The sequence below is a fragment of the Euprymna scolopes genome, chromosome 23, assembly GCF_053919585.1.
Source record: "Euprymna scolopes isolate OS-2025 chromosome 23, ASM5391958v1, whole genome shotgun sequence".
NCBI classification, from domain to species: Eukaryota; Metazoa; Mollusca; class Cephalopoda; order Sepiida; family Sepiolidae; genus Euprymna; species Euprymna scolopes.
Genome location: NC_136504.1, coordinates 92,619,529 through 92,644,974, shown reverse-complemented (window position 1 = coordinate 92,644,974; position 25,446 = coordinate 92,619,529). Strand labels below are relative to the sequence as shown.

Sequence of the window (25,446 nt, the reverse complement as noted above, 5' to 3'; positions counted from 1 at the left end):
GCAAGACGGCCCAATGGTTACTGTATTGAACTCACTGTCTTTAGGTTTCGATTTCGATCCCAGCTTGAATATTTTTTACTTACAAAACGTGAACGGTTAAGAAAATCATAATACTCACATGCACATGTCTCTGTTTCTATCTGTGTGTTTACTTCAATTTTTAAAGGAATTGCATGTTACGTTAAATACCGGGCAACGCCGGATACATATTCTAGTTTATAAATAAAATCATGATATAAACTAACTATATATATATATATATATATACATATACATTCTCTTTGTGTAAACAAATCGAGCTTAGGTATTTCGGAGGAGGTCAAAACATCGTAATTCATGACTCGCACAGCAGCCGCCGATTAGCGTAATGGTTAGGAGCCTTGACTGGCGTACAGGCGGTTGGGCTTCAATCCTGGCTTGAGGTAGTTGCCGTTCTAGCCGCACTTGTTAGCTGTGAAACAGTACTGCATGCGGATGACTATATATATATATATATATATATATATATATATATATATATATGGCTACTTCATTTAATCACATAAATTAATTCACGAAAGTATAATTTTATGCGTTAATTTTAAGTATTTACTCCAATATTGCTCAATATATGTAGAGCTAGGTAGTAAGTTATGAAAATATATATGGCAATTAATCTAAACAGAATATTCCGCGTTTCATTCACGCTAGGATTCGTCAGGCTTATGCGTAAAATTTAAGTTAAATTGCCATATATATTTTATAACTTACTACTTACTACCTATATGTGTGTGTGTATGTATATATCCGATGTGTGTGTATAATATTGTCCGTGCATATATATTGAGAGAGTTTACCCAGAGGCGTAATATGGTTTTAGAGCAGAAGGATCAACTGTTGACATGGTACTCTCCTTATAACAACAGGAGAAGTGTCGAGAACAGAGGAAACAACTGTACCTCGCTTTTATTGATCTCACAAAGGCATTTGACCTGGTGAGCAAGAGCGATCTCTTCGTTCTTCTACAAAAAATAGGATATCCTCCCCAACCTCCTGAAAAATGATAATGTCTTTGAATTAAGACATGAAGGGCTCCGCCCAATTCAATGGATTAATTTCAGATTCTTTTCCCATCCTCAGTGGTGTTAAACAGGATCTGTGTGCTTGTCCCAACTCTTTTTGGCATATTTTCTCACTTCTGCTACTATACGCTTTTCATGAAACTGAAGTTGGCGTCTATAGTCGCACAAGAGGAGATGGGAACCTGTTCAAGCTGGTCCGTCTTCGTGCCCAAACTAAAGTCCGCATGGCCCTCATCAGGGAAATGCTGTTCGCAGATAATGCAGCATTAGCGGCCCATTCTGAGGAAGCCTAACTTATTGAGCGCCTCGCTCGTGCTTGCAACGAGTTTGGTCCAACAATAAGCCTCAAGAAAACAAATGTCATGACTCAAGATGTCAGCAACGCCCCCTACGTATCCATTAGCGTTAACACACTGGGGCGGGGGTGGGGGTGAACGACTTCACCTATCTAGGTTCCATTATTTCCAACAACCTCTTACTCGAGGATGAGCTAAACACCCGCATCGGGAAAACAGCAACTGCTATAGCCCGCCTGACAAAGAGAGCGTGGAGTAACTAGATGCTGACCATATACACAAAGATGAGGATATATCAAGCCTGTGTCCTATTACTCTACTTAAGTGAGACATGGACCCTCTACAAGCATCAAGAGCGCAGACTAAATGCCTTTCATCTGCGCAATCTAAGAAAGATCTTAGGCATTACATGGCAGGGTCGTGTTCCGAACAAAGACGTTCTTGCTAAAGCAAATCTTCCAAGTATGTTTGCCATTTTCTCCCAGAGACGTCTGCGCTGGATTGGGCCCGTCGTTCGCGTGCAAAATGGCCGAATCCCCAAAGACATCCTGTATGGCGAGCTCTTAGCCGGCAGTAGACCAACTGGTAGACCACTTATCAGATTTAAGCATGTGTGCAAAATGGACTTAAATTCCGGTTGAGCTTGAATCCTATGATGTAGACCGTGACTCCTGAACGGTCAAAGTCAAGAAATGTGTCCAGTTGAGCGAGGAGAGTAGAGCTGAACAGTGGGAGGAGAAAAGAGGAAGATCCAAAAGGACAGCGTCAGCAGCAGCATCGACAGAGCATGACAGAGGGTATCGCTGCGGGAAGTGCAACAGAATCCGCCGCTCTCGCATCGATCTGCTCAGTCAAAGCAGCAGTTGACACCACTCATTACAACCTTAAGGCGCGATCCTCTATCGCCTATCTAGACGGAAGGATGCCAACAATATATATACCGAGTTTCTCCTAGCTTATAACTGTCAAACATGTTGTAATATGTGATTCGTCTAGTGTATATTTATAACAGTACATGTTGCATTCATGATCGTCTAAACCGTGTTGTGATCTGTGATTATCTAGTGTTCTCTATTGGGTGTTGATATGTGTATACATATATTAACAGTGTCTCGATAGGGTTTAAACGACGAACATCGCTGTCGGTGGGAGCACAAACAGAAGACATATACCTCCAATCTTCCTTTCACGAGTCATGAAATTTAAAATGCTTTTCTCCAAGAGGTGAAAACGCCAAGAAATTATATATCGATATTTCATTTATTCCCGTTGGGTACTTTTCCCGAGTTGGCACGCTTTGTATACGACTACATCTTCCTATGCCACCCTCTTCTAACTTTCACTGGTGTTACTGTCCAAAACCCTGGCGAATCAAATCACCGGTCCGTTCACTAACTGACTTTTCTCTCCCGTAACAAAAATTCTACGAGTTTCTTAATGGGCTGATATAATTATTTACTATTATAATTATTAACTACCTACAGACACTAGTGTTTCATCCTTTCGGGAATCATCAGTACAGGGTGTCACGATCAACACCGCTCTATAGATTCGAACTCGGCAACACAAAGAAATGGTTAACTTCATTAGTAAGTACCTTATCCATTCATCCCCCGTTAACCGCGACAAATACTGTTGAAATTTAAACATTTATTTTTAAATGTTTTTAACCTCCGTCCCAGTAATCTAACCATTATATAATGATATACACACACATACATATATATATATATATATATATATATATATATATATATATATACATATATATATTATATGATCTATTATCCCAGCTGGGTGGACTGTTAGTAGTCAGTTATATTGAGTATATCGTCGTCGCAAAGACAATATTAATGTAATGAAATAATGAAAGAAATTTTAAGATTTTTTTAATAGGCGGCGTTTTGTTATTGTACGTGATGCCAATTGTTTATTGTGCAACTTCTTTTCAGTAAGAACAGGTTATGGAATTTCCATCGGAATGAATGCTGTTGGATTCATGTAATATTTTTTATCTATTATATGGCATTTCTGTTTCACACAACCTCGTGACTCGGCTTTACTCGCTTATCTGATGGGGTTCCATTTTTCATTCACGTATTTTTTCTCTTTTTATTATTTATACCTCATTTGGTGTCTTCTGATATAACTAATTAGACATAATAAAACACTTCTGATATAATTAATTAGGCATAAAAACACACCTGCGGAAACTTTATGGTATTTATATGTAAAATGTGAATGTGTGATATTCTAATTCTAATAAGATAGGTCGAGTATGATTAGAATATAAAAGGGAATCCCCTGAACACTTGTTTTTAGCACGCATAAATCGTTATAAAATGTATAGTCTTATATTAATATAGAAAAAATATTATCCAATCATCTTACTGACTGATAGATTTATTTTGAATAACATTTATAATTCATGAAAATTTCAAATTTTAGGAATAAAAATAATTGAGGGTGGACACTGATTCCAGAAATCTCCACTGCGCTAAAAGTAACAGTATCTTTTCTGGAAAATCATGAATATTTTATTCATAACTTTTGCATTGCGAACGACATCTTTAAAATGGAAAAGCATGGCAAAAGAAGCGGAATTTCTGCACCATTGGTTTGGCGCATCTGATTAGCATAAATTCATCTGATTGCTATTCGTGATGCAGGAGACATTAAGTTGCTAAAAACAGATGTAAAATTAAATCTTAGAAGATAAAAACTGATAACGAAATGACTATTACGTGTGCTTAAATTCGTTAACTGACAAGAAGGAAACATAAAATGAGGTATCACAAAGTTAAAACAGTGCTCAATACCTGAATAGATCTACGTTATACATTATACTCATGACAAGTTTTTGCTCACCCAACTTGCAAAGTCGATCTTATATATATATATATATATATATATATATATATATATATATATATATATATATATATATATATATATACATATATATATATATATTTTCACACAGTGATCACCACTTATCAAGGACCGGAAGCCACTCAGGGATAAGGGTTATTGCAAGTACATTACGTTAGTGTGGAGATTTGATGAAGTGTTTACTTAAGGGGGCGGTTCATTAGGAATTTGTTAACGTTGGACTTGAACACATCCAAGTTGTAGTCCGGTGGGAAGCAGACAGCGGGAACAGAGTTCCACAGGCGTGCAGTTCTAAGAAAGAAGTTTTGTTCATGGAATCCGCGTTTTGATTAAGGCAAATCAATGTTTACATTGGATTCGAAATTTAACTGAATTGGTAACTCGCCGTGACAATAATCCTCATAACTTCTTTATAATCACGTGTACAAACACTTTCTTTCCTTAGGAAAATTAAGTTTTGTCCTTTATCTTCAAATTCCTATTTCAGTCACCTAAATTACTTAGTGTGAAAGGAGCTTGGCAATTTCTGCTTAGAATCATATGCCGATACATTATTACATTACGGCAAAATAATCGTTCACATTCCACATGCCACATCTAACCCAATACACCTTTCTATATTACACTTTATATTATACGCTCCTCTTTTATTAAGAATTCGATAACCCCCCTCCAACAGCATCTATAATCTTAATTGATCTATTTCGTTCCTAAAGTATCCCACGCTAGACGCCGCATCTTCACTATGTTACCTTGCATCTTTTCTACTCTTCTGATGAGAAGCATTAGGCTTCGAAATGCCTTGGCATAAAGAGTTCCTTCTATCCCCCAACTAATTGTTTGTATTTCCTTATTGAATAAATGAACCAATCTATATTTCATATATTAAGGTGGAGTTATAGTGTGAATGGGTGGTTATTCTATTTTATCGGTGTGTAAGATGTCTATTAACTATAGAGGGGGATATTTTGACAGATGCAACCGAAACGACAACAGCACTATGAAGTGATGGATAATTTGAGTAGGTGTTATGGTGATGATTTATGAATGGGTGTGTTCTAAGCAGAGTTGAACAAGAGGGATAACTAGGGGTGTCCTGTTCCAGGGTCTTAAATTAGTTAAGTGAGGAAGGGTTCGGAAGTGTGTTAAAGGAGCAAGTTATGGGGTTGTCTGGGTGGGTAGTTGTAAGGCTATACTAATAGATTTCAGAATACCAATATATATTAGATAATATGTAGCAATAATTCTAGGTTTTCTTTGTTATTAGATACACAGGGGGGATTTAGGTACAAGGCAGAGGTAAAAAGATAGGGTAGCAAAGAGATTTTGGAATGTGGATGAATTGCGTGGTGGAGTAATAGGAGGAAAATGCACTATTAATAACAATAATAATAATAACAACAACAATAACAATAATAACAACAATGACAATAATAATAATAATAATAATAATAATAATAATAATAATAATATTAATAACACGGTCTACCATGCGTTGCTGCAGCTCAGTTTGTTAAAATGGAACACATTCCTCAAGAAAAATTGCATTTTTTATTGTTTATTTACTTTTAATATTTTCTGCAACTTTTTTTTCTTCTTCCTCTTTTCGATCCGAGTCGGTAAATATTTTAAAGCACTCATGAATTCATTTTTACTAATCTAGATTCATTTGTTCGTAATCGCGTTACATGATAATTTGACAGTTTACATTTTGTAATGCTATAACCGGAAAAATAATATTTAACTCCGCAATCGGAAAAACGGAAACAGAAAAATAAAACATCGAACGAAGCAAAACGAAACTAAAGGAAAAGGAAACGACATATTATATGTTAATAACAAAAGAGAAGGAATCGCCGAGAAAATTAGAGAATCGTTTTATTTTTTCCTAATGTAACATTGTTTCGAAACAAATTGTAAATAAGCAATGTATAATTAGGAGTGGTGCATTTCTAACAATAAGAGGTATTTCAGTTTTTGTATGCAACTGCTAAACACGAAATCGGTGTGCGTTCGTATTAGTCCCTCGTAAACGATGAATCGGCAGTGTAAATGGGGAGCAGGGAAAGGAGGAATTAAATTGAGAGAAAATATTTTACAACTTCCATTGATTCTTACAGGTTTTGGCAGTAAACTCTCACCAGAAAAAATATAGGAATGTACGATTATCGAGCAAGTGAAAAGTTAATATGCCTATAGCACACCTCAGATAATGTGCTACAGTTTGTGCATATTACATTTGCATGAAATTGCTTGAGTTTTAATCGTATTAAGGTCAAAATCAGAGGGAAAAATAAGTTCAGTTTATTCATATAGAGATGATGATGATAATAATAATAATAATAATAATAATAATAATAATAATAATAACTAGAAGGAAAATAAAATTAAGGGATAAAGGATGAAGTGTGAAGTGAAAATAAAAACAAAAAAGTAAAATAATAGAAATAGAAATAAATAAATAAGTTGAAAATTTAGTTAAATGGGGGCAGAGTTGGATAACAAGGGTGCATGCGTACAAGAATGAGGCACAAGGTAATAAATACACACATACATATATATATAGGCAGGTGTTTGTACATATATATATATATATATATATATAATATTATAAGTACATACATGTTTTTTATTTCGCTATTAATCACATTTTCTTTAGTATTAAGGAAAATGTGTTCTATTTTTAGTTATGATGTTACATTATATGGCGTTAAATAAACATTACTTTGATACAACAATAAATGATGAGTTGCTTGGAAAGGCCACTGAAGGGACAATCAAACAAAAAACAATCCTAAGTAAAACTTATCCCCAAGCAGCAAACTGAGGCATACATACCAGGATAATATATATATATATATATATATATATATATATATATATATATATATATATATATATATATATATATATATATATATATATACAAATGTAGGCAAATATAGGCAGATTTTATTGGTTTGAAAATAAAGGTTCTTTTTTACCAATTATCATAAAATGTTAACCATAAAATAGTATTTCGTCCTGGATATGACATTAAACTGTATCCGATTGTGAGGCCCCAGCTTGCAGGCTTTGGGGAGTGTTGAGACACCCTTTAATTGTCATTGCTCCCAGGTTCACTCTGACCCGGAGTGGTAGTACCTGTTAGAGTCCCAACTATCAGTCAAATAGAAAATGGCTTGAAAAAATATATTCTATTAAATTTTTCTGTATAGTCACTGGATTCGGCATTAAATAATCTGAAAAGAGTTGATATGCCGTAAAACAAAAACAACCCAAGCAAACCTAAAATAGTATTATAATCTTTTAAAAACTCTATAAATTGTCATGTTCTGTCGTCTTATAGAACCAAAAATGTGAGTATTTCAATATTTAATTTGACTACTAGTATAGATATAGAAAATGTGCATATATATATATATATATATATATATATATATATACTAGCAAAACTACACGTCATAGATTGGGTTCATAAACAGCCTACAGAAAATGGACTCTGATTTATGAAAGTATGATAGTTTATGAAAAGAAAAGGGTTGTAAAAAGATAGCTTCGAATTTGGGGTTATCAAAACCAAAGCAAAATATGATGAAAGTAAAAATAAAATAGATAAACCCCATAATGTATTATACCATACCTGCCCACACTGAAACACTTATAACAACATTCTGTGGATCTATATTAAAAAACCTTGTTAAACTTTGTGACATATTTCCATTCTATGAAGGTCAGGTGCGAACGAACACCCCATAATTTTATTATACCATATTTCTTCAAACTGAAACATAATTATCAAAGTATACTTACGCAAATAAATATGAAAAGTCTTTATCAAAGTGTGTGCCTATTTCCATTCTATGGAGGCCAGGCGCGAACGCAGACACCACAATTTTATTATGCAATCCCTATTTAAGTTAAAACATACTTATCAAAGTATTCTGATGTACATCTATATCAAAAAACACTTGTAAACGTTTGTTTTTAATTTTAAATTTTTTATTTCCATACTTTGTGGATCAGGCGCGAACGCAGACCCCACAATTTTTATGAACCACCGTTCTGCCAGATCAAATATACCCATTCCTGTGTCTCGATACATCTTCTATCATTATATGTAATCAGTTTTTTAAAATAGTCAACCATATAGGAGCCTATTCGTGACCACACACACACACACACACACACACACACACACACACACACACACACATTCAGTTATATATATATATATATATATATATATATATATATAAGTGTGTGTGTGTGTGTATGTATGTATGTATGTATACCACCTTTTTGACAATTTTAGAGATTCAAAATCTCAGCGACTATTGATCAGAATGAAACAAATAAAGGCTCGTTGGTAATGGTTTGTTTGTTGGTCTATGTGAATTCTACCCTTTAGTTCGCACATTAAGAGCATCACCCATCAGCCTATTTACGCACTTTTCTTACAGTCACAAAATGATTCAATCGCAGTCATTTGTTTTCATAGTTTTGCATATGAATCATAAACTGCTTTATATTTCCCCCAAACCCTCGTGCCTTGATGGACAGAAGATTTAAACTGGCTGCTATGGTTTCAAATGATATGAAATAACAGCACGGGGAGACTTGATTCCAAATATTTCTCATATGTTAAATCTCCTCTCTCTGGTTTTCATACATAAAGTAAATTTCACAGTGTGTAAAGCTTATTTGATACTGGAGATATTCATTATCGTAACTTATTTTCAAAAAATGGAGGATATGAGAAATATTTGGAGTCAAGTCTCCTTTTGCTGTTATTTCAGATGATTTAATACCATAGCAATAGCAGCAATAGTTTCCCCTCCATGAAGGTCAGAATGGTTTTTGGGAAATTATATATATATATATATATATATATATATATATATATATATAAATATATATATACATATATATATACATATATATATACATATATATATATATATACTTTTATTATTGTTTGCTTTGTTTGCCCAAGTGGCGGCGATACAAATTAAAGTTTACTAAATGGTAGAGAGTGTTGATCTTTTCATGCTTTAAGTCGCCTTATTTAATAGAACATATTTACACACACACACACACACACACACACACATATATATATATATGTGTGTGTGTGTGTGTGTGTCTCTGTCTGTCTGTCTGTCTGGAAATGCGACCCATCAAAAGATGTGACTTAATGCATGTAACAAGCATAAGCTCTTTTCTTTCTCTCTCTCTCTCTTTGTATATAATATATATATATATATATATATATATATATATATATATATATATATATATATATATATATATATATACATTCCACGGATTTTTGCCTTTTGGATTACTTTGAACCATCTTCCAATAATGCGATTCTTCTTGGATTTTAATTGTGGAAATGGAAATTTATTCAACTTTTTTTGGCTTTTACCGTTATTGGATAATTTTACCATTCACTAGACTATTTATTCACGTGAAATCAGCTTTTTCTTCGCCCTATTTCCTCTGCTTCACTATGTGTTACCAGGTAAGATATATTACTAACTTGTAGTTTCATTAAATACTTTTGCAAGCAAAATCCGATCCTGCATTTTGCTAATTCCTACTCTCTGATGAGAAGGAACGTATTTTTTCGAAACTCCGCGGATTAAGGACTATCCACTCATTTTTTCTTTCCGTTTTAAAATTTAATATTTTTTTACCCTTTTTCCATGGGGTTTTAAACCGCATTATTAACTACTTTTTCTCATATATATACACACACACACACACACATATATATATATATATATATATATATATATATATATATATATATATATATATATTGTTTTTCATACATAGTTGTAATCTATAGACGTGCGTTTTTCTTTTGTTTGTTTTTTTTTTGTTTTTGTTTTTTTTTTGCTTAGAAGCATTGCTCTGTCTGGTTTGACTTTGGCAGACATGTAACCTTAAGTTAGATTTCTGTATTCTGCTGTTTAATCATATATATCGAGTTGATCGTCAATTAGGAATTTATCCATCTGAACATAACTAGCAACACACTATTTGATATTCGTTAATTTTTACATTTTATAATATTTTATTTTGGGAGTTTACGCCATTAGTGTACTAATTATTGATATAAATCTATTAAAGTTATTTAATTTGTGCTTTTGCATTGGACTCTTGTCTTTGTGAATATATAACTCTCATGTTGACCTCGGAAATCTGTACAAAATTCAAAGGAACTTTTCTATTATTTCAGTTTGCTCTTATTCTGTAAATCATATCCGGCTGTAAAATTCACTCTTTGGATTAAATAGGTCCACTTATATATTCAGCACAGATTGCTGAGGTCGACAGAAATGAATTCGATATCAACATCGCGAACCTGAATAAAGTTGGTAGTTACATCAACTGAAACCTGCGAAAATAACACTTAATATGAGGTCAGCGTTTCGGGTAATCTATCCATTAATAATTAGGAATCATAATCCCAATATGTCGGAAACATAATGCAATATATGTATTGAATTTGAGGATAAGTCGTTACGTGGATTAAATGATACTCATTGTGTCCTCTTGCCCCAAGGACGGAATACATTATTAGAATTGATGGCATTCTGTAATTTAAAACAGGGGTCACACAGCACTATATAATCTCTTTTCGTCCAAATAAAATATTCGTAATCAAAAATGTATGTAATTAAATGTCATATAATTACATATATATATATATATATATATATATATACATATATATATATAGTATATATATATATATATATATATATATATATATATATATATATATATATATATTAAAGATTGTTGATGTATTCATTTTTATAAGCGATTCTGTGGTATTTTTCTTTTTTACTTTTGCTCCCCGAGTGCTTTTTAAGAGAGAAGTTATCTGCCCTTTGTTTGAATTCTAGTCGCCTCACATTTTGTGAAGTATTATATGTAATTATTAATTTATTATTTAAATATTTATCGAAATATTCTTTCGTGCGTAAAAGTAGGTTATCCGTTGAGATGCATGTTTCAGAGTATCATATCACTTCACTTTATCCATACTAATACTTCTAAACATGCATGTCTATGGATCCCTTGTTTTTATGCACGTAAAAATATTTGAATAAATAAATAAACATGACAAAGTGAAATATCGTGAAGGATTGATGAATGAAGAAAAATAAACGCAAATTAACCACCACGAAAAATAAAGTAGAGATTATGTCCAATTGTGTTTGGAACAAGGAATGTCTGCAGATTTCGAATTAAAGCAAAAAGAAAACCGCAAAAAATAAAAAAAAGAGTAAAAGACTTGCCGGAAACAAAGGAACAAGATAAGGACCAAAATGTTTTTGTCACGTGTGAAACAATTTGAAAGTTATGCGACTCGTGTGCAAAAGATATTACTAAGAAAAAGGAGGAAGAAAGAGAAAGAGACGGAAAAAGGAAGAATAGAACAATGGATGAAATGCAGTAAAAATGTGAAATACAGAACCAGGGACAGATTTGTGTCTGACTAGCACGTTAGTTTAATTGTTATGTTTAAGGCTCAGTTGCATTGCTAAAAGCAGGATTCGATATTTAATTTTCTATCGGCTCGCTTATATAACTCATTGGACATAAAACGCTATTTATTTTATATCTTTGTCCTGTAGGAACAAAGTCCTATGAAAGAAACCGGAATTTGCTATTTTGTAATTACGTAAATGATTTAGAATTTGATGTCACTAATTTTACGCTTGATTACGATTGTTATTTAAAGTAGGTTTTGGAGAGAACTATATAAAAATTATTCTAGTCAAACTTGCCACTGTTATTTATGCAGAGGACATTTCTTATATGTTAGTCTGTTTTTGTTGTGATTATTAAATACTTGCTTTTAGCATTGTAGAAAAAAAGTGATGATATTTTAAACCTATTTATGTGCGAATTAAATATGCATTTTTCCACAGTGGAGCTAAACGAGTGTACTAAATAAGATAGCTCTGGATAACAAACCTATGATCATTACGGATTTTTTTACTGGGGAAGAGACCAGCTTAAAATATTAGCCATATATTATTTTTATGAAATGTATGTCGAATGTATACATTATCTATATGGACGATATCCGGTATCTTTTCATTCATTGTCTTGTTGACGCGGATATAAACATAAAAGCAAGCTCTAAGTGACTCATGAGAACAAAATACCCTGAAAAATTCAAATACGTATATCTGATTTAAATGAACTTAAAAGTACCACACACACACACACACACACACACACACACACACACACACACACACACACACACATATATAGTGTAATCAAGATACAGTACTGTTCCCCTGTTTCACAGCTCATCAGTGCGGCTAGACAGGCAACTACCTCACACCAGGATTGTAACCTGACAACCTGTACGACAGTCAAGTCTCCTAACCATTATGCTAATCGGCAGCTACTGTGCGAGTCGTGAATAAACGATGTTTTGATATCGTCTGAAATACCTCTGCTCGATTTGTTTACACAAAAAAGCGTCGCTTATATGCTAATGGTATCGTGTATCACTTCTCAATATGCTCAACTCAAGATGAGGGGCATTATAGTCATCCACATATAGTACTGTTTCGCTGTTTCACAGCTCATCAGTGCGGCTAGACAGGCAACTACCTATATGTATATATATATATATATACATATATATATATATATATATATATATATATATATATATATTAGTGAAAATGACTTTGTGTGTATCTGTGTACATTTCCCTACCAAATAACTATGTGAATTTTAAGTCTAGGGATTCGTGATCTTACATAACGGGTATTTAGAATTAGGAAAATCTTAATCATTTGCCGGCCAGAAATTTTGCTTTCATTGAGTCAAAGTTCAACGATTTGACCTTTGAAAACTTCACCAAATCTCTCCGCCAATTTTGCGTCTAAACATTTGTAATTTTAAATTGGTGGTTACTTGGATATGGATCAAACTTTTTAATTCGATTTGAGCCCAAAACAATAAATGCTAAGGGTTCAAAATGGGGGTCAGAGTTTTAAAAAAAATGGACTTCTTCGGTCTCTTCCAAAGTACTCAGCCAATTTCTGGTCTAAACAATTGAAATTATACATGAAGTGTATTTAGAACTAAGCCAAGCTTTTTGTTGATTTATTTCCAGCCCTGATATTGGCTTCCAAGGGGTCAATGTTAAAGATTTTACCCCTGTGGTCTCCAGAAAATTATACAGCCAAGTTTGGGATTAAACATTTGAAATTTTACATAAAGGTTATTCAACATGCAGCAAGCTTTTTAGCTTGTTCGTGCCGAAAATGTGGCTGTCAAGAGGTCAAAATTGAAAAAGTTGAACTTTTCAGACTCTACCGAATGCTTCTGCCATTTTTAAGGTCTAAACACTTTAAATTTTAAATGTAGGTTACCTTGACATGAGTCATACTTTTTAATATATATAGATATATATAGACACACACAGACACATATGCATATAAAGTTATGAACAGTATATAGGGCCCGAGCAAAGCCGGGCTGAATTATCCTAACTGCCTATATATATATATATATATATATATATATATATATATATATATATATATATATATATATATATATAATATCCTAACTTCCTAACTTCCTCAAAACTCGTCCCACATCCTACAAAAGGAGTTACAAAATGCAACAAACCGCGATGTGGAGTATGTGACATAATAATAGAAGGTAACACATACACATTCAAAAACCAAGCACACACATTCAAAATAAAAAAGGATCTAAATTGCACCTCCGGAAATGTAGTATGTGCACTAAGATGCACAACATGCAACAAATCCTACATAGGCGCCACCAAAAATTTCAGCAATAGAGTGGCCTTACATAAGAGCAACATCAAAATTGCAGATAACAGACACCTTTATGTTTCAAAACACGTACACACATGCAGTGGAAACAGCTTCAAACTAATGCCAATCTTCCAAAGAGACAATTATTTTTATTTACTTACACAGGAAAAAAACTTCATCACCAGATTCACTCCTGAACTGAACAGAACCTAATACCATCACACAAAAACATGAAATACAAGGTACACTCGCATGCACACCCATACACATACACATATACACACCCACACATAAATCAGAACCGACACATTAAAACACACACACGTGTACGCATACAACCACACACAGACATAACACCCCTATCTCTAATACAACACACTGAACAATACCAACCCTACTTAACCTCGAAACCAACAACACTAGGAGACACCTAGAACCATAGTATAATATCTGTTCCAACACCTCGCTCCCTCCTCAGTCAGGGGAGGAGAACCCCCTCATGACTGAAAGGACTATCTTCCCTTCTATCATCCCCCTCCCATAATTACACCCCCTCCAATGCCCCCCTCTGGGAACAAAATCTTCCCCACACTAGGAACCGATCTTGGGTCTGGCCATACCCACATGGGAAGACAAATAAATGGAAACATTAAAAAATCCCCTATTTTAAATACACCCTTCTGTCTAAACAAACATAATATAAGACTAAAACGAAAAATCACAATACTAAAATCCAAGAATCCAAAAAATATAAATCAAAATAGAATGAAAGCCTTAATTCAGAAGAGCCAGTCCCCCCTCCCCACACATACACATTAGTAACGACCTCGGACCACAGCCGCCTTCCTAAGGAAGCAAATAACCCCAAAATACTATAAAACAATATACACATTCCCAAACCAATAAAAGGAAACACACACACACGCGCGTGCACACACACACATAAACACACACACACACACACACACACACTCTACCCCACCCTAAAGGAAAAGAAAAACACATGTGCAGAAAGAGATAGCGACTGACTACAGCAAGGTAAAATCTCCCTGGACAAACCAAATAAAAAAGCAATAAAAATTCAGCATACCAATGTATAATAAACACTTAAAAGCCTCCACCCCTCGGAAAAAACTTCAAACTAACTACGAAAATCGCCATTTTTACACATTTGAAAATAATTTCTGACGAGGACGCATCACAGACCGTCTGAAACGCGCGTAAACGATTCAATGACGTAAAAACATTATTACAATGATCCAAACATAATTCTCAATGAAAAACCAAGACACGGAATAATAAAATAATGTTAAAAAATACACATTGTTGGTGACTACTCCCTTATTTAAATATATATATATATATATATATTATATATATTATATAATATATATATATAATATATATTATATATATATTATATATAATATATATATATATAATATATTATATATATATTATATATATATTATATATATAATATATATAATATATATATATAATATATATATAATATATATATAATATATATATAGTATATATAATATATATATTATATATATAATATATATATATAACATATATATATAATATATATAATATACATAGATATATAATATATAATATATATATATATGATATATATAATACATATATATAATATATATATATTATATTATATATATATTATATATATATAATATATTTAAATATGTATGAATAAAAAATCAATACGAAAAATATATAAATGTTTATATCTTTTCTGTATTAATTTCCTGTGTGTTGACGTGTAGGAATACAAACAGTCTTTTGGAAAAACAAGAATGTTTCCTTCAAAAGCACATATTTTCGACCGATCCTTCGATCTTCCTCAGTGTGAATGATAGAAAACATGAGTGAGCGGGCAGAGTTTGCTTCGGAGGAGGGGCACGGGTATAGCCATTAAGGTAAAGATCTATTTGAATATGCTCCTTCCAGCATTTTCGACTGGGAATGGTCGGTAACTTGTGGGGCCTCTACTCAAAATTAAGTCTTTCCACGTACTCCACGAACACACTCGTATACTTCACAAATGCTTCTTCGCGTACACATACGTACACAGGATACGCGCACCTACGTTCATGGACGTGTTCACATATACAGCTGCAGATTGATGAGCAGATGTAGATGATAAGCTAAGTGAGTGCGAATTAGAATGTATTTTCCAAGAGCTTGGACTTATATATTTATTGTGGGTCTAGGTTGTCTGGATTGTCTGCACGTACGCACCCACCTACACACACATACACACACACACGTTTATTTATTTTTTAAACGCTACTGTAGATTTCCTTAATTGATATATACGAACATATAATGTTGGAAAAAATAAATAAAATGGAGTAAAATAACTAAATAAACGGAGAATATTCTTTTGATCGTTTACTTGACTTTTTCTATTCTTGTTCAAACATATTAAAATTGATTAAAGCATTCGGATTGTTCTTGTTCTTTCTTCTCTCACACCCATGCATACTCTTATATGCACATATATACTCATCCATCCATCCATCCATCCATCCATCCATCCATCCATACATACATACATACATACATACATTAAGTGTTTTGTATAGAGTGAAAGCATTTTTTTAAAATTAGAAGCAATCACAAAAATTGGAAGCTCGATATGCCGGTTAGAGAAATCAGAGGTTAATAACGTTTAATGTTGGAAATGAAACTGAAAGATGTATTGCAATGCTTTAATATATATATATATATATATATATATATATATATATATATATATATATATATATATATATATATATATATATATGTATATATAAGACACACTGAGAGTATTCTAAAAGGACTGCCTCTTAGGACTATATTAGTAAGCAAAACAGGAGGAAGGAAACAGTAAAAATAGAATGTTGTAATGAGAATGGGGAAATAGCCCTATCAACTGTCATATTACTGGAAAGCAGGCAAACGGAGAACAGTTTCACGGGTGTGCAGTTCTAAGAAAGAAGCTTTTTTCCATAGAAGCTACGTTAAAAAAAAAAATCGTACAAACCTTTTACCACTGGCAACGCCCGCTTCAGAGAGTGAAAGAACCACTGATAAAGAGTGAGGGAATTTATTGATAGTATTTTCAGCTAGACGAGTGTTTCTTGTGAAAGTTTAGCGAGGAGGAGGGAGCATATATTGGAGCTCGTACGAGCAGCACTTGACATGAGGATAAGTATAAAGCAGAGACAGGATAGAAATATCTCTTCTGTGAGAAAGAGGCTGCAGTGTCAAAATATAAAAATTTGAAATAGTCGTTCTTAACCAGCGGGCTACGAGTGCGGTTTCTGTAATATTATCTCATAAATGATCGAAACAAAATCGGTTCCATCTTGTAATTTGTCGTTCGACTCTCTAACCACCAATCTACATTTCTTTAAAGTTTATCTATTTTTACGTGCTTTTGTCAAGATAATGTTGACTGGCTTTTTCAACTAACTGTAATTATTGGAATAACTAATAATGTCGCGTAAGTGATAGGATTTTAATTAACGTTTTCGATTTGCAGAATATTGAATCGTCTATGAATAACAATGAGATGCATTTCAAATGTAATTTTCTACTTTTTATCTGTATTATTGCAAAATTTGAATCCTTTTGTAAAAAATTGTTTACGGTGGTTTCGAAATGTAAAGGTAAAATATGGTTGCTTTAATATCGATAGACACCTGCACTGACATTAAAGTAGAGATTATCTTTTTAATCTGCTCGATTTCTTTTGTGTGCTTTCGCTTTTGCAAAATCGGCAATTTCACATATAAATTATAGATTTGTCTAGACATAGTTTTATCATTTTATGCATCCACGCATGCGGGATGTCATGTGTGTGTGTGTGTGTGTGTGTGTGTGTGTGTGTGTGTGTGTGTGTGTGTGTGTGTGCGTGCGTGCGTGATAAGAATAGAGAAATAAAAGGGAACACGCCGAGCTATGTGTACATTAAAGTTTCGTCTTTATTTCATCCAGAAGAATTCTCGAAATAAAGACGAAACGTCGATGAACACATATCTCCGTTTGTTCCTTATATATATATATATATATATATATATATATATATATATATATATATATATGACTAGCAGGGAGACCCGACAGGGTCCAGCATTGAATGATAATCAACAAATGTTTCACACTCAATTGATTAACTGCTCTATGAAGGGATCTATGGCGGTCCGTCGGAGGGAAGCTTCACATGTAATTTCACAGTGATTAGTACACAATAAATTGTAGTCTACACCACGCTGTAATAAAAACCTACTGTTGGTTTATAACATTATTTTTATGTATGTCTTGAGTTTAAGTTGACAATGTAAAAGTAAATGATCATGGTACAATTGTGCTCTAAACAGTAAAAAATTATTTCGAACACACCTCCGTCATATTAAAAAACATACTGTTTATTTTATGTGTCGGCTCTTTCGTCTTGTTGGATAATAACATTTCTCAAATACACTTGAAGTGTAAAATTCGGAAAAAAGTGCCTATTCCTTTTTACATCGGATTATTTTAATTATCGCTAGGTATCAAGTTCATTTCAATACAAAACACTGCCAGGCTCATAAAGTAGCTTTGTGTGAAATATTATAAAAGCTCAACTTTTTTTCGAGTTCACAGACACAGCCAGAGACAAAGTTCCTTTTATGTAATAGTGAATGTATATATTATATAATACGATAAATACAAATATGATATATATATATATAGAAATTATATATACATTATCTATGATATATATGGTATATATATATATATATTATGATATTTATGCTGTATATATAACATATATGATATATCATATATAAGTTCAATTGATATTTGTACTAGAATAAATTGCGATAGGTCCCCCTCTCACTAATAGATTATTTCTGTTTTACAGTAGAATATGTAAAACACTACGATAATAAGTAACAAACTCATAATAATAGTATACGAATTGGGTATTGTTTAAGTGATCAACATTTGAAAAAAATATATAAACAAATGTTATATAAATAAATGACGCCAGAAAAAATATATAAAACTGAAGTTTTTTCTCCATTATACCTGATTGCTAACATTTGGTACCATATATCTAGCGTGTGTATTCTAAAATTTCTGCCTGCTTCGTCAAAAAATGCATTACCCAGAAAAATATGGCGAAATTATTTCCTCCATCCATCACGCATTTAAAGAAGATAATCTGACGAATCACGTAATGAAGCTACTAACCTGCTGATTAATTGAGCTTCGTTTCTAGAGAAATTGAACTTTTACGTCTACTTCACAAGATTTTTTAATACGGAATAGCTGGAAATATATTCTCAATTATCAGATCTGTTCCCTCGGATAGGATTATAAAACTATTGCTTGATTGGTTGAAAGCTTATAGTACCAACGCTTTCGCCCCTCAGCGTTACATCCTGGACCAAACTCCCTTCCTGACCTTCAAGAATAATTTCCTAACTTGCCTTCTTAGATTATTTGTAGACATTTACCCATCTATGGCTACACTTTCGAAGCCAGGAGTGACTAAAATCTTACTGATTCTCTCTCTTCTGATTTTGAGAACGTGATGCAATGGTGTAAAAAAGGACTGGTTAATATTAATAGATCTGAAACCAGGATTCTATCTTTACATCACCAACGGTTTGACCCCCCCCATCAGGGCCAAATTGAAATGAATAGCTCTCGATTTGAGAAAGATCCCCGTTTTGACAAGCTGCTGAGTTTTACCTTCCGTCCTGGTATGGAAGGAGGCACATGCATAAAATACGTTGCAAGACCATGGAAAAATGATTGAATCATTATACAGCTCCAGTAAATATTTCACGACCGATGCAATCTACTATCTGTATAAGAGCTAAGTAAATTCTAGGATGGAGTATTGTTGCCAGACCTTGGCAAGAGCAGCTCCGTCTCCCTCCCTTACCTTGACTTATTACAAAACTCTCTTCGAAATGCCTTGTTTGAGGTCCTATCTATCGTCCTCCTTTGCTAATCTTTCACGAAACACTCGTCCAACTAAAACCGCTATTAACAATTTTCCCCACTTTCAATCTTTGCTTAAATCTAAACGTGGATTCCACGAACAAAGCTCATTTCATAGAACTGTCCGCCTGTGGAACTCTTTTCAATTGGCTTGTTTTCCAGCTGATTATAATATTGTCGTCTTCAAGTCCAATGCAAAAAAAAAAAAATACTTGCTGAGTCATCTCATTAAACAGCCAAATCCCCATTACTAATGATTAGCACGCTGTTGTTCCAGGACTACCTTACCCTCATTAACCCTTATCCTCGAGTAGACTTCGGGCCTTGATATGTGGTAAGTCTATGATATACATATATATATTCAAAAACACCTTTATATCTTTACACACAAAGTAGTTACTACACACACATACACATACACATACATAATTATTTACTATTTACGCTGGACCATCTGGTCAGTACTTAATGGGTGAACATTTTGGGACTTTCATGTGGTGTATGTCCTCTCGGCTTATCTCGGCATTGTTTCCAGTCGTCCTGGTCTTCTCCATGCTACTGAACTCAAACAGTACAGAGAGATGTGGTGGGTGATTGCGCAACCCTTGCCTCAAAATTACACTCGCTACTGCCCCTAAGGGGTATCCTTTGGCTTTCAAGACTGATAATAATTATTGAATACCTACAGACTCTAGTGTTTCATCCTTTCGAGAATTTTCAGTGCAGGCTGTCACGATTAACACCAGGCGATAGATTCGAACACGGCAACAGAAGCCATCTCTTGCTTCATTAGCAAGGACCATATCGATTCGGCTACCGTTAACCACGAGAAATACTGTTGACTTAACATTTATTTCATCAAATGCTTTTAACGTAAGTCAGAGTGATCTTATCGTTATATGACGATCTGTGCATAACAGCTAAAGTGACCGACTCCTTAATTCAACTGAACGTGCTCAACGATAAGAAACGAGTTTCTTAAAAGGGTTGACATAATTATTTACTATATATATATATATATATATATATATATATATATATATATATATATATATATATAAACCGCCTTCATTCATTACGTTAGAAAATGGTATGACTTCGCAAAACAAGAATTAACTGCCTAACGCTCTTCGTAGTTTAAAATATAATTTACCATAACTTAGCGCTAGTGGCATATTGAGCATTATCAAAGTAAATATTTAAATATCTGCACAATATATTACATCACAGCATAATATTTTACCTGTATACATAAAATTATATATATATATATATATGTATATACACGTAGATTTGTAAAGCTCTTATGAGCAACATAAATATATTTTTTTATTTGAATAAATAAACAAACAAGCTGTTTTGTAAAGACATTATAGGCTAAAAAAAAGAAAGTATTTTTAAAAGATTGACATATTTTTTTAATAATTTTGACTACTACCATATTCTTCATCAAAGAATTAATAAGGTGTTTGGCTCTTATGCTATCCTTAAAATTAAATTTCCGTCGCATATATTGTTGCGTCAAGGCTGTTGCTGATGCACGCGGGATTTCAAACTCTTCAGTTTAGCTTTTGGTACGCGTGTTAAATTACGCAAAATTTTCTTTTATTTAGTATAAGCGAGTGTACCCAGCATTGCCCAGATGTGGATATGTTTTATGGTAAGGGTACTGAGAAACGGAGCTCTAAAATATATTTTAAAAATAACCAACTCTCTAAAAGAAATGAAAATAGCAGCAAGTACCCGAGCGAGCAGAAAACAAATTAGCTGCCGTCGAACCTGTAACGAGAAGGAGGAAAATGTGAAAATAGAAAAAAGAGCCCAACGCGACAAACAACGTCGGCGGGTTACGAAATAAGGCTAGCCATTGCAAGGCGTATAATGACATTGCAAAAATGTCGACGGAAAAAGTGATCCCTCCTTATAAAACACAATTTAGTTGTCGGTGAAAAAAATGAATGTTTTTAGCCAATCGTTGGATATTTGTCGGTCGAGGGACTGAGCGTTCAAACTATATCAATCTTGTCAGTGTTCGTCGTGTGATTTAGCGTGAAATACAAACATACATGTATACATATATTCACACACACGTGATTTAACGTGAAATACAAACATACATGCATACATATATTCACACACACGTACACTAACAGAAAGGTGAGGTTTATATAATAGATTTCAACGATGTTTTTTTTATTTTAGTTGTTTAATGGGGGGATCATAGTTTTATAATAGCCGTTTGAAAAGTAATGTCTATTTTCTCACCCGAATAGATCAGAGGACATTGCAAATTATATAGTCATAACGAGAATGGTAGTGATTTCATAGAAAAAAAATCGCACAAAATGTTGCTACTTTAAATGGCACCAGTCCTGTCTTCGTAGCTCTTCAGCACTTTAGTTTTTGATTTAAAAGTAGGACGCCTTCTTTCTGAAACAACTCTCGTATTAGTAAGGTTAAATGTATTTTATTAAATAGATTAACGAAGTGATTTATGTTTTTATGATACAGGCTTATTGGGGATGTGCCGGTGATTAGAATTGGTTGAGTGTTATCTATGTAAACTTTAGTGAAATTGCACACAACCTCCAAATTATTTAGAATTAGATAAAAAGATGTCATTTAAAATTAATAAAAGTGAAATTAAAAGTTTTATGTAATAATTAATATTCGTACTAATTGGTGTTAAATGAAGCAATACAATCGCGTGAGCATCAGTAGTACATATGTGTTTGGTAAAATCCTAAAATATTGATCTTATCATTGTAATATTTTAAGAGAAAAACATTATTGTTCAAACGTGCAAACGTTAAAAAAATGTGACACAAATGAACGTGGATAGAAACACACTTATTGCGTTTCAACAAAAGCACATCAACCAAGATGGATGCGGTGAATTGCCCAGTGTATTTAACCTAAGACGACTAAAATGCATGCATGGAAACGGGAATGAGCTTTGTTGACGATTAAAATATTAAATTCGTGAGATTCTACACCAAAAGGGAGAGACGGAAAATGTCTCCCTTATAAATTTTAAGCAAAAATTTATCTTTTTTTACTTATTATTTTACATTATTAAAAACTCCGTCGACAAACGGACAGATCTCGAGGAAATTTCTCTTAGCTTTTTATGTCGTTAGTACGTATTGTCTCTTCGCTTCCTACGAATCTCTGGTCTGAACACGTGACATAATTTCTATCTAACAATTTAGCATGTGAGTCTCCCGTTAGTTTTCCTAGTAAGCTAAGCCTTGACTCTTATGAACTTACACGTGGGGTGCATTAATTTAATCTCCATTTGTCGTCAGGCCGACCTAACATGCACTTAATGAAACGCTCTCGAAAGTCTTATTAGCTGACTTAATCTCTATTTAGAAGTTTTATATACAATAGAAAATATAACATGGCCACATTATTTAGTTAGGTAATTTCAGTTAGTCATTAAGAGAAAGATAAGATCTCGGCACTTTTCAATGGGCCGCTCAATCAGAACAAAATTGATTAGAAAAAGATTAGAAATTCCGGAGTACATTTAAGTGGGTCACTCAGTAGTAACAAACTAATCATGTACTTATTACTTACGTCCGTTGTATGATAGGTAATATACAAGTATATATATATATATATATATATATATATATATGGCAATTAAACTGCATACAATTTTGAACGTTTCATTCCCGTGAACTTTAAAACGATGCCTATCCACACACGCACACACACACACACACACACAATACCCCCCACACATATATATATATATATATATATATACATATATATATATATATATATATATATATATATATATATATATATATATATACTAGCAGGGCGACCGGCATTGCCCGGTCCTAAGATACGCTTTGATATGATATTTTGATTAATGCAGTTTTCGTATTTATTATTATATTATATTGGATCCAATATATTGTAATGATTTAAAAAGTTTAGAAACAAATGACTAGTGCGCCATCACCGTAAATCGAAACCAACAGTTTTAGCTTACGATTATTTTTCCTCTGTCGTTAATGACTGAGCTATGAATACATGTTTGCTGTAAGGCTAAACATTAAAACATTGATCAATACCTACTACGTCACGAATGCATATCAACTGGAAAATTCCATTTTTTTTTCATTTTCTTTCTTCGTGCCGATGTTTCTGGGATAAAAACTATATATAAAATGTCGCAAGCGTTCAAATACCTTATATATGCAGTTTCATGTCTGTTGACCTAACCTTCTAGAAGGCGTTCAGTAGGCAAAATTTTTAAACAAAAATATTTACGTGTATAGAAATATATATGGAAAGAATTTTGTTAATCAAATATCACGCAAGTATAGAATATCTGCATGGATATAATTACACGTAATAGTTAACTAAAGATGATCATCCCATAAGAAACCTGAAAAATACTAATTAATTAAAATGAATGTTTAAAAGAATACGCAAATTAGCTAGATATTTTGCTAGTGAATGCCATTGTAACGTTTAATTATTATTATTATGATTATTCTTTTTTGTTGTTGTTAGGTCTTATTTATAGTGAGAGTCTTAGAGTCTTAGAGAGGCATGATGTTGTTGAGAGAGATGTTCCTGTTATGAAGAGATTCATATATATATATAAAATGTTCATATATATATATAAAATGTTCATAGAAGTGTAGAAGCTCTTTGAGTGAGGAGATAGTGTTGAGACAGCTTTAGTGTTCATATTGTGTATGTAAAGACATTTTAAAACACATGACATACAAGACATATAATGACAAGTTTCACTTTACCTTTTGGTAGAATTACAACACAAAGACGACGTTTATAAAAAAGACATGATGGGTTTATTTCTTTTCCCGACCGGTCGTGGTTTTCATTGTCAAGAATTCAAGTTTCACACTTTAAGTTTCAAAGGTGACCGTCTCGCTTCTAAACGTTCGAACCCATGTCTGGACTCCAGACTGTCGTCTCTCGTCCTCCGACTCTCTCCCAGTTTCTCTTGCTTGACTCTAAAGTTTCTAACTATATCAAGAACTTCCCATTTTCCATGACGTCATACACATGTTAAAACATGTGTCTTCTTTCACGTGTTCTGGAAATGCGTGTCCAAAACTTTTTCCTTTGTTTACAAAAGGAATTTTAACCTATATTCCCAGTAACCTATATTTCCAATATGTTAAAAACATGTTTATTAAATTATCCTATAGTTGCTTACCTTCAATTGAATTTCATTACAGAATTGACAATGCACATTCTTTTCTAAAAACTATTTTATCTCTAAGCTTAACAATGGTTTGTTTTACATTCCATTTGCTAATTCTCTCTCGTAATCTATTTCTTAACTTA

The 25,446-nt window shown here is 33.1% G+C and overlaps 1 protein-coding gene across 1 annotated transcript; it reads left to right on the top strand.

Annotated features, from left to right (window-relative positions):
- Positions 1-1,641: 1,641 nt before the first annotated feature.
- LOC145245648 (uncharacterized) lies at positions 1,642-1,998 on the top strand. Its single transcript, XM_080107210.1, has one exon. It carries the CDS (start codon positions 1,642-1,644, stop codon positions 1,996-1,998), a length of 357 nt encoding a protein of 118 aa, XP_079963336.1.
- Positions 1,999-25,446: the final 23,448 nt, after the last annotated feature.

Coding starts and splice junctions, on each gene's coding strand:
- LOC145245648 (XM_080107210.1), top strand. CDS start 1,642: ATGAGGATATATCAAGCCTGTGTCCTATTACTCTACTTAAGTGAGACA.